Raw genomic sequence first — 10,671 nt, forward strand, 5'->3', positions numbered from 1 at the left:
CATGAATTAAGTGCTTAATTGATGATCATTACATGAATTCAAATTTAGATCCACTTCTTGTTCTTGTCTCAATGGATGTGTGATGATGATTGATTGATGAATTTGTGTATTGTTAGTTGTGTTCATATGAATTGTGGCTAGAATTAATGTTTGTTCCATATAATTGATGCTCGTTGATGATGAATTACGCTATTTGTGTTTGAATCCATGGCTTGTTGGTGATTAGGTGCACAATATTGTTAACATTCATGCATGTGTCTTGCGACACACTCCAAGTGTTCGTTTAAATGCTTGTGTATAATTTTTGCTTGATGATGGCCTAGTTTGATGCTTAGGTTATGACTTGAGTATATTTGCTATAATGGATCATCTTCACATGTGTTAATTCTTGCCGTTGGTGACATATTGATGTGATTGTTGATGTTAATACTTGTATCTTGTGTCGCACTCAAGGTGTTTGTGCCAATGCATGTGTTGAAACCTTTTGCTTACTATTTGTTTTGGTAGGTGCTTAAATCATTACTTGAGATATTGTCATAGTTCGATTACCATTGTATGTGTTAATGCTCGTCGCTTATGTTGCGTTTACATAATTGTTGGTGATGATGTTTGAGTTGTGGTTTGGCTCTACGTGTCACACTTTGTTTGGTTTGTGGTTGTTTGGCCTAATTGACGGGGGATTCATGTCTATCTTTTGCCAATATGTTTCATTTGTGCTTAATCATTGAAATCGATATATGTTTGGTTTCGTTGCTTTGGTGCTTGATGATTGCTCGCTTATTGCTAATAGCGTGCCTCACGTTGATACTTGACTCACACATTCCCTTGTGCCATCAATCTTTGCCTTGATACCGTACCTTGTTTCCATGATCGTTTCACTATGTTTTGGTTGTGCTTTGATGATGTGCTTGATGCTTGCGAGTTGGTAGTGGTTTAGATTGAGTGGGAATGGCTTCCAAGCCTTTAAAAATGATAAAATTTGGTTTTCCTACAGTGGAACTCGGTTCCCAAAATGGAGGAACCGGTTCCTGCTCAGTCTAAAGCGCTTTGGTTTTGGGCAGAATGCCCTGGAACCCGGTTCCCAGTTTGGGGGAACCGGTTCCTGCTGTGTTTTGTTGGTTCGTGAGTTGGGCAGAATGCCCTGGAACCCGGTTCCCAGTTTGGGGGAACCGGTTCCTGTGTGCGTTTTTGTGCTGGAACCCGGGTTCCCATATAGGGGAACCGGTTCCCTTACTTGTTTTTGGTCCCTTTCTTCTCTAACTTCTCTCTCGCATAACTTTTCACTCCTAGCTTTGTTTTGCATGTTCCTTATACCGTTGGAAAGCTTGAGAGGAGTACTATTTAGTTAAATGCTTGTTTCTCGTTAATTCGTATACCATTTATGTTTGATTTCTCTTTGATGTTTATTATCCATTTCGTGTTCACGTTACTTGCCCGTTTCCTTTCGCTTTATAATAATAACGCAATTCCGATTGCGACATGTTGTTATCTCTAACTTGTGTGCTAATGTGCAAGGCTCTTGGATAGTCACCGATCGACGCTCATTGCTTGAGTGTTCCGCTTTACTTGCGGAACACGATTTCCCTCATTCCGATTGTGTTCTCATCTTGGAGACGCATTCCTATTACTTTATATCTGCTTGTTTGGTTTGCTTGTTCCTCTTGCAGGTGTATTGTGATTATGCTCGACGCGCGTGTCGACCTTTGTGTGCTTTCCTGGGACCCCATCAAGTATTATCTCTAATCTTTTTCTTTTTTATTAGAGTATTTTTTATAAATATTTTTTCCCGAAATAATGTATAACTCTTATGCATGCAGTTCATATGGCGACCGTATCTCGAATGCGAGTATGAGCCTAGAGCTCAGGATGCAGAAATTTGGACCACAAAGTGTTGCCTAATCCGGTACAACATCATAGAAATGCATCAAAGTGACCGGGTCATGCTACAGTTCGGAATGCGTCAACGTATACCCGACCCTCCAGTTGACTTGGGAGTGTGGCACCTCAGACGAGTTAACCATCAATGGACACACCAAAACTGGAAGGATTTTGCACCCGATCACCGCCAGATGTGGAAGGACCGTCGCCAATATGTCCTAAACTTCCCCGTCAGTGACCATGAAATGAAACCGTCCCCCGAGTACATGAGTTGGTATCGTACAACTACATCCCTTAACTTGTTTATTGCAGCTCCGTTCTATTTAATTGATCCCCGTGCACACAACTACATCTTACCCCAACAACAACAACCGGAAGAGGAACAACAACAACAACAACTACGGCAACAACAACGACAACAACAACGCCAACAACTACAGCAACAACAACTACAACAACAACAACTCCAGCAGCAACAACAAAATCTTTTCAGTACTCCATCCCGTTCCGCCCGCAACTACCGACAACCAAATATTTTCCAATCCCAGTCTCAACCATTACAAGAATATGAAGACCACCATCATTCCGCGGACCAATATCAGACCCAATCACAACCATTTGGATTTGCAGCGTTTGCAGGGTCAACAAGGTTTTTCGGCCAAAACCTTACTCCCGGTTCGTCAAGCCTTCATCTAAGTCCCGACGATGGTCCTCATGGTGAATCCTCTCACCGTGGCACCCCCTCCAGCTATGCAACACCGTCAAACCAATTCGACTTTAATAAGGGTAGTTCTAGTGCTGCTGGATGCTACGAGCCTGAAGTCTTTTCCCAACCCACTCCACCACCACGACTTAACACGTTTGAGGGGATGGGTAACCGACTTTACAACAGCCGTTTTCCGGAAAATTATGGGAGCGTGGACGAATTCATAGACAGCGACCCACGAGACATCCCACTTCCAGGCCCAGTGACACAAACCCAGCAAGAAGCACAAAGGGGCAGGGGTAGGGGTAGAGCTAGGGAAAGGGGTGGTGCCAATATTCGCGGCGGGATCAACGATCGCGGTAAACGTGTCATAACAAGACCAGGGTGTGGAACGGATGACTATCTTGGTGATGGACGCCATTGATCATTTTGTTGTATTTTCTTTAATCAATTGTGTCGATGTATCGTTTCTCTAATTATTTGTAATCGATGTTTCGTTTCTTTAATATATTGAAACCGATGTTACATTTTCGGTTAACAAATGTCAATTTACGTTTTGTGCACTACATTTTTAAGACTAAAAAAATATTTTGATAATTTATTTATATATATATAACTTAACTAATAAAAAAAATGGAATTTTAAAAATATATATATTAACAAATCTTAACTAAAAAAAAAAAAATAAATGAAAAAAAAAATAAAAAATGGAGCAACCTTAATGCGCCAAATGGTTTGGCTATTAGGGCAAAAAGGATAGCCAATGCGCCATTCCATTTGGCGCAAACACACCCTAATTTAGTGTGTGCCAAATGGTTTGGCGCATTCACCTATTTCCAACACTATTACGCCATTTCATTTGGCGCATTCACTTCCAGTCGGTCTCAAACCTAGACAGTTTGATAAATACCCCGAAAACTTGGTTTTTTCTGTAATTTTTTTTATTAAACCTGGTTATTTTAATTTTTTTTCTCAAATTGTAATATCTTTTGTTTAGAGGTTTATTTTACGAAGTTTCAAAAAAGTTTTTATGATGTTTCTTCGACGAGCCACCGCACTTTTATTGACAAACAACCTCACCGTTCAACCCCTCCGCCGCCACTTCTCAAACCCCATTTCACCGGTAAACCAACAAGATCTCCTCCGAGTCTGCACCATTCTCTACCAACAGCAAAACTCGCCCGAGTCACGTCTGCACTCAAAACTCGCCTCTTCCAACTTCCAACTCACCCACGAATTCTTCCTCCAAGTCTGCAACAATTTCCCTTACTCATGGCGACCCGTTTACCGTTTCTTCCTTTTCACGCAACTACAAAAAAACCCAACTTTCACTCACTCCTCTGTTTCCTTCAACAAAATGCTCGATGTTGTTTCCAAGTCTCGCAACATTGATCTCTTCTGGAACCTTCTTAACGAAGCGTCGATTCGTCGTTTGGCTAATGATAAGACCTTTGTGATTGCTTTGAAGACTCTTGGTGGTGCTAGAGAGTTGAAAAAGTGTGTGGAGTTTTTCCACTTGATGAATTGTAATGGGTGTGGTTATAGTGTTGAGAGATTGAATAAAGTTGTTGATGAAATGTGTAGGGTTAAGCTTGTGGAGGAAGCAAAGTTTGTTGTTTTCAAGATGAAGGATTGGATTAAACCTGATGGGGTTAGTTATAAGCATTTGATTAGTGGGTTTTGTGAAAAGGGTGATTTGATTGAAGCTTCTAAGATATGGAATTTGATGGTGGATGAAGGTTTTGTTCCTGATGTTGACGCGGTTGAGAAATTTATGGAGACGTTTTTTAAGGTTAATCAATTCGGCGAGGCTTTGAAGCTGTTTGAAGCGATGAGGTTGAAGAGAATGGATGAACTTGGTGTTTCGACTTATAGGCTTGTGATTAAGTGGTTGTGTAAAAAAGGGATGATGAATCGTGCTCATGAAGTGTTTGATGAAATGTGCGAGAGAGGTATTCTGGTTGATAGTTTGACGTTGGGATATGTTGTTTATGGGCTTCTAGCAAAACATAGAGTTAGAGAGGCTTATCAAGTTGTGGAGAAGATTGATGTTGTGGATATAAGTGTTTATCATGGATTGATAAAAGGGCTTTTGAAGTTGAGAAGAGCAAGTGAAGCGACTCAAGTGTTTAGGGAGATGATAAAGAGAGGTTGCGAACCGAATATGCATACTTATATAATGTTGTTGCAGGGTCATTTGGGGAGGAGAGGGAGGAAAGGGAGTGATCCTCTTGTGAATTTTGATACTATTTTTGTTGGTGGTTTGGTGAAAGTTGGACATTCGAAGGAAGCTATGAAGTATGTGGAGAGGGTGATGGATAGAGGGATGGAGGTGCCGAGGTTTGATTATAACAAGTTTTTGCATTACTTTTCAAATGAGGAAGGTGCGGTAATGTTTGAGGATGTAGCGAAAAAGTTGAGGGAAGTAGGGTTAGTTGATTTGGCAGACATATTGGAGAGATATGGACAGAAGATGGCAACTAGAGATAGGAGGAGGAATAGATTTCCAACAACCGAAGATACTAAACAGGACATGTAAATGGGATATGGACCCCTTGTGCTTTTTTCAATATAAGAAAGTCTTGATGATATGTTTTTTTTTCAATGAATGAATGAAATGGTAGAAACATATTGAATCAAGTTTTCCTTTTAGTTTCATCTTTCATACAATTGGATGAGTGTTTTTAAGGTTCACTTCTATCAACAATTATCATCCGTTGTGGCAACAAATGCAAGCAATGAGATTTTTATAATTTATAGAAGAGTAGATGTGGAAAACAGAAAAAATTCTGTTGTAAATTATAAATGAAAAACAATTTTTATTTCAATTAATCACTGTGTTTTAAAAATGTATATTTTTTTAAAGTAAAATTATATCTAAATTGCATTCCATTTTCTCTTATTATCTACATAAATAATAACTAATGAATAAAAAACGCTCAAGTAAAGTGATTGAATATCAATCAACACAACATTACATTTTCAAGTTTCAAACTATGACTTTTTTTTCATTTAAAGATGAGACATATAACGGAAAGCTTAAATTGTATTATATTTTGTATATGAGCTGAGCAATATGATATCTAGAACTTGAAATGGGATTAGAAAAAACACCTGAGATTCTACTACACTATTTTGATTGAATCTCAAAATCATTAACAACCCAACTATTAATCTATACCCATACAAATAAACAGCCTAACAGGTTGCAAGAGCTCTCAAGGAATTTATTAGAACATCTTCTTTCAGATTATGACCTGCCAATTGAAAAATAAACATATTAACAAGATGAGGAATATTAAAATTCGTGCTTACACAAGAAAAAGTTACCGCCGAGGTCTAGTACTAGTTTGATTTCTAATCATTAAAACAAAAGACACGAGAAACTCGTCTAGTTACCTATAAAGACTATCTTATTCACCCTGTTTTCTTCCTTCTTCCACTTGCGAGCAGGAACAATCTCATATAGTTCCCTCACTGCCTGCAAGGTTTTCACCGATAAATGATTTAAAACTCAAATCTTATATGGTTAAATTGAAACTCCGTATTTAAGGAAAATCGTAACGACGTGAAGTTTAATTTACCTGCAAAGTATGCAATTGATCAGAGTTTTGAACACTTAAGACTCCTTTGCAACGGTATACATCCATATCGTATTTCTTCTCCCAAAGAATTTCTTCTAGCCATATACGAGTCTGCCATGGTTTAAACATTATATAATTGAATGATCTACAATAACATTATGAATGAAATTTGAAAATCTACCTTATCAATATCGACTGTGCCTGTCTCACAAACGCATATGGTTCTCACGCCACTATCATGAAGCTCTTTAGAAGACAAGGAACGACTTTCTTCTAACAATGCCTCTAAATGTGCGGTATTCTGAAACGAGAGACAGCAAAGGTAAATTACGGTCATCATGGTGGGAAGAAAAAGACTACAGATGAAGAGCAAATATAGGAGTAATTTATTACAGTATCGTAAGCGTGGCGGTTCAATATCTTAGATGAGTCAACTTGACATCGGACAGAGTGAATTATCTCTACGAGTGAGTTAATGTTATGGATTTCCTCCTCGAGTTCCTCCAGAGCTCTCGAGCCTTCTGCAGATACCAAATCAACCTTGTTAAGAATTACAATGTCCTGTAACAAACAGCAAAATTATTAGCACTTCTATAAACCCTAAACCTTCAGTCCTTTGATCACTATTTTTCTTAGGGGTGGCAAACAGGCATGCCCGTCCCGTTTAGGCCCGCCCCGCAAAAAAACGGGGCGGGGCGGTCATAGTTAAGGGTGCGGACCTAAAACCTTGGTCCGTCCCGCAAAAAAGCCCGTATAAAAAACGGGACGGGGCGTGGCGGTCACACTAGAGGGTGAGAGCCTAAAACTTTGGCCCACCCCACACAAAAGAGCGGGCAAAACGGGCATGTCCAACGGACCGGGTCCGATTTGCGACCCCTAATTTTTCTCTTATCTTCAAATAAATAAAAATATGACAGCTATAAATGTGAAAAGGAAAAACATGTTATCAATAACTGAAATGCAGTTAATATAATAAAGAATTACCGCAAATGCTATCTGAAAATATGCTTCAGGAAATGAAGACGAGCCACGGTGCTCCTTCATCTGGAAGCGTACATTTTTGGCATCCACTACCTACATGGGAAGAAACACAGATAGAAAAGATACTGTGATTCACATATCACAAATCATCCTCTTGTCACCGTGTACTAAGGGGAAAAAAACAACTTCTATCAACACATAAGAGGAAATTAAACCACTACTACAAAACTAACATGATAAGTGTACTAAGTGAAAACCAAGATATGTACTATAAAATGTCTCCAAGAACTATTTCTTGTACAAGGAAGAGTGGAATTTTGCTGGTGATAGAAACTAAATGTTTTGACTGGTGTAAAGATTGATGAAATCATGGTGCCATACTACGATTCTGCGAGACTCACTATCAATCCAAACAAGTGTGTTTTGCTATACAAAAATATTTCAGTTAGGTAATTTAAATACATTATAAAAAATTAAACCAAAATTTCTAGCTCAAAAAAATAAAATAAAATAATGATTATCATCAGTTAAAGATACTTACAGTGACGATAGAATCAAGCTTCACATCAGATTCCAACTGCTCGTCCAACCAAAGAATAGATGCCAAAGGTGCTGGATTTGCCAAACCAGTGGTTTCCAGCAATATATGGTCTAGCCTACACACAAAATACATAAAAAAAGCTTAATCGAGAAATAAATATGACCCACTTTTCTGAACATTACAACAATTCATGACAGAAATAAAAGGGGTTTTGATGAAAGTGAACCACAAAACTATGCAATTAAGACTATGTTTGGAAAAACAGTTTAAATAAGCATTTCTTATTTAAGTGCTTAGCTTATGCACAAACTATTTCTATAACAAAAGATAAAATCAATCAAATATTTTCACAAAAGCTATAATCTATTTTCATAAGCTATCCCGAAGAATTTTATGATAGAAAGTTGAAAACATCTTATGGACATGTTATAAAATTGTTTACATAATCTTTCTCAAACAGTTTCACAAGCAGAGTAGTCATTCCCGGATAGCGGCGCAGAGCGGCTGATCCCAAAAGTGGGATAGCGGGAGTGGGATATCAACTCTATTTGATCATTTTTTGGATAAATTACATATAATAATTATAAACATATATTTAATGTAAAATTAAACAAATTACTCAACTCACAAAATATTCATAAATCAAAGCACACATGAATCTTGAAGCACATAAACGGCTATGAAGGAAGGTTAAGGTTGAGTCTCAACTCAAATTTGATTGAAAAAGCCAAAATTTACCCTTAAAACATTGAAAATTTAAGGAGTAATTTCAGATTTTTAGAGGGGAAAAGGATCGCAGACAAGGAACTGCTCCGGGCCGAGAACTGATCTGCCTGCTATCATGCTATTTACCCTACAGCGACCGCTATAGTGTTCTACACCACTAAGACTCTTCCCATAGCGGTCCGCTCCACTATAGCAGGATAGCACCGCTGTTGACTATTCTGCTTAGTGCTCACAAGTACTTATGCATTGTAGATAAACTTATATAAGTCAATACAAAGAGACCTAAGTGTCATTAGGAGTCAAGTGCTTCAATTTCGCATGCCTCAATAGTCAATATCTGACTAGTTAGTTTGTTAGTTAGTTTTACCTTTCTTTTCTCTGTACAAGCTGCTCAAGTGCTTGAACCAAACTATGCTTAACAGTGCAACATACACACCCATTAGCAAGCTCAACCCATTCTTCAACAACTGCACCATCTTCCCCTTCATTTATCAAGGCTCTTTCCACTCCAACTTCCTCCCCAAACTCATTCAATATCACAGCAATCCTCTTCCCATGTTGAGAGTTCAATATATGATTCACTAGCTGAAAATCAAGATAACCAAATTCACAACTCCACAAAACTATTGAAACACTGTCAGTCACTTCAAAAACTAGCACTAATAAGCAACAGCTACATGACCCAATACGAAAAACGAAAAACGAAAAAGAAAGTGAAAAAGGACCCGACTTTGAAGTACCAAATAAGAAATTAGAAAAGGGACAAAAGAAGGGGTGTTAATTTTGATGGAAATTACCGTGGATTTGCCGGAACCAAGGTAGCCGGTGATGAGAGTTACACCAACAGAAGCTTGTTGAGAAATGGGTTCATCATCATGTTGTTGAATCTGAACAGCAAGAGGTGGGTCTTCGTCTTCGTCGTGTTCCATTTTAGACTGGTTTGTTGGTCAAAATGTTACGGTATTTTGTTACCCCAAATTGAATATTGAACTTATAAATGTGAGACCAAGTTTATTCTAATTCTAATCAAGAAATATTGAATTGAGATTAATTAATAGCTAATGAAGTTTAGTTAAAATAAATAGTTAAGTAATAAAATCAAACTAAAATTAATAATGTTTAGGACATGTTACTTTAGCTTTAAAAAAATAGATTTTTTCTTTGTATTTTTTAAAATAGATTTTTCAAAACCGTTTTTTAAAATATTACAAGTTTTTTTATATTCGTTTTTTCTAAAATGAAACACTAATTTTGACATTTTATAACATAAACATATATTATCGAAAACCAAAACTTAGTCAAAATGACAATTTTTTCAAAAAGTTGTATTTCAAAAATTAAGAGATTTTTTGAAATTTTGATATCCAATTTTTTTCATAAATAGATGAAAGACCTAAAATCATATTTTAAGAATAACTATCTGATCTAACCTGATCAGAGTGGATCGTCAAGGCGGCTGGATTTGGCTTGATGAACGAAATGGGGGGTACCTGCAAGATTCTCCGATGCTAAAGTCAAAAGCTATCAGAGAGAATTGAGGGTTTTAGAAGTAGATAATGAATACCTGTCCCTCTAGTAAAGAGGGTATTTATAGCCCCCAGCGCTGGGCCAAGGTCTCCTAATTGGGCCAAATCCAACTGGAGGCCCACGTGCTAGGAGACTGCCAGAACAACCTCTGCTAGGGCTGAGTCAGCAGGTGACTCACGTTCTGGGTGAGCATGGCGTAGGATTCGGAGGAGGTTGACCGGATCCTTCGCTGAAGCGTTACGTGGTCTTCGTGTTTGACTGATTCGTAACGGTAATCAGGGAAATGGGCCCACACGTATTGGGCTTGCTCGGCTGGCAAGAAGAGTTAGGCCTGCTCGGCCCAGTCCAGAACAGGAGCCCCCCAAGTCGTTAGTCCTGTGGGAGTGACGACTTTCGCTAAGGGGCCTGGCCGAGCATATGCTCGAACAAGTGTTCGTAGCCAACTAGGGTCTTCTCGGACGTTGGGTCTTCGGCTCGCGGGGAGCGGAGTCGCCGCGGAGAGACGTTCGGTTTGCCGAACAGGTGGGCGTTCCGCAGCTGGTTTTTAATTGACGCGTTTTGATCCGTTTCGTTGAATTTCGATTGACAGGTGGAGACTGTTTGGAGCGTCATCATTGCCTTGCCGTTTTTTGGTTCAGGCATTGATTGCACCCTTTAGGTTTCCCAAGACACTTTATGGCATCCTTTGCATTTTCCTATGTTGGTAGCCGCCTCTAGGGCGTAGGCAA

The 10,671-nt window shown here is 38.7% G+C and overlaps 2 protein-coding genes across 2 annotated transcripts; one reads left to right on the plus strand and one right to left on the minus strand.

The window, feature by feature from the left end:
- Positions 1-3,570: 3,570 nt before the first annotated feature.
- Positions 3,571-5,314, plus strand: LOC131643186 (putative pentatricopeptide repeat-containing protein At1g26500). Its single transcript, XM_058913340.1, has one exon. The coding sequence runs from the start codon at positions 3,615-3,617 to the stop codon at positions 5,121-5,123; it is 1,509 nt and encodes a 502-aa protein (XP_058769323.1). The 5' UTR covers positions 3,571-3,614; the 3' UTR covers positions 5,124-5,314.
- A 298-nt stretch (positions 5,315-5,612) lies between these two features.
- On the minus strand, positions 5,613-9,405 carry LOC131643188 (uncharacterized). The gene is made up of 9 exons (XM_058913341.1): positions 9,214-9,405; positions 8,784-9,001; positions 7,691-7,805; positions 7,153-7,242; positions 6,562-6,729; positions 6,350-6,469; positions 6,169-6,279; positions 5,984-6,065; positions 5,613-5,841 (listed from the first exon to the last, which is right to left on the minus strand). Exons 1-9 carry the CDS (start codon positions 9,343-9,345, stop codon positions 5,783-5,785), a joined length of 1,095 nt encoding a protein of 364 aa, XP_058769324.1. The 5' UTR covers positions 9,346-9,405; the 3' UTR covers positions 5,613-5,782.
- Between the last annotated feature and the right edge of the window lie 1,266 nt (positions 9,406-10,671).

The sequence above is a fragment of the Vicia villosa genome, unplaced genomic scaffold (genome assembly GCF_029867415.1).
Source record: "Vicia villosa cultivar HV-30 ecotype Madison, WI unplaced genomic scaffold, Vvil1.0 scaffold8, whole genome shotgun sequence".
Lineage (NCBI taxonomy): Eukaryota > Viridiplantae > Streptophyta > Magnoliopsida > Fabales > Fabaceae > Vicia > Vicia villosa.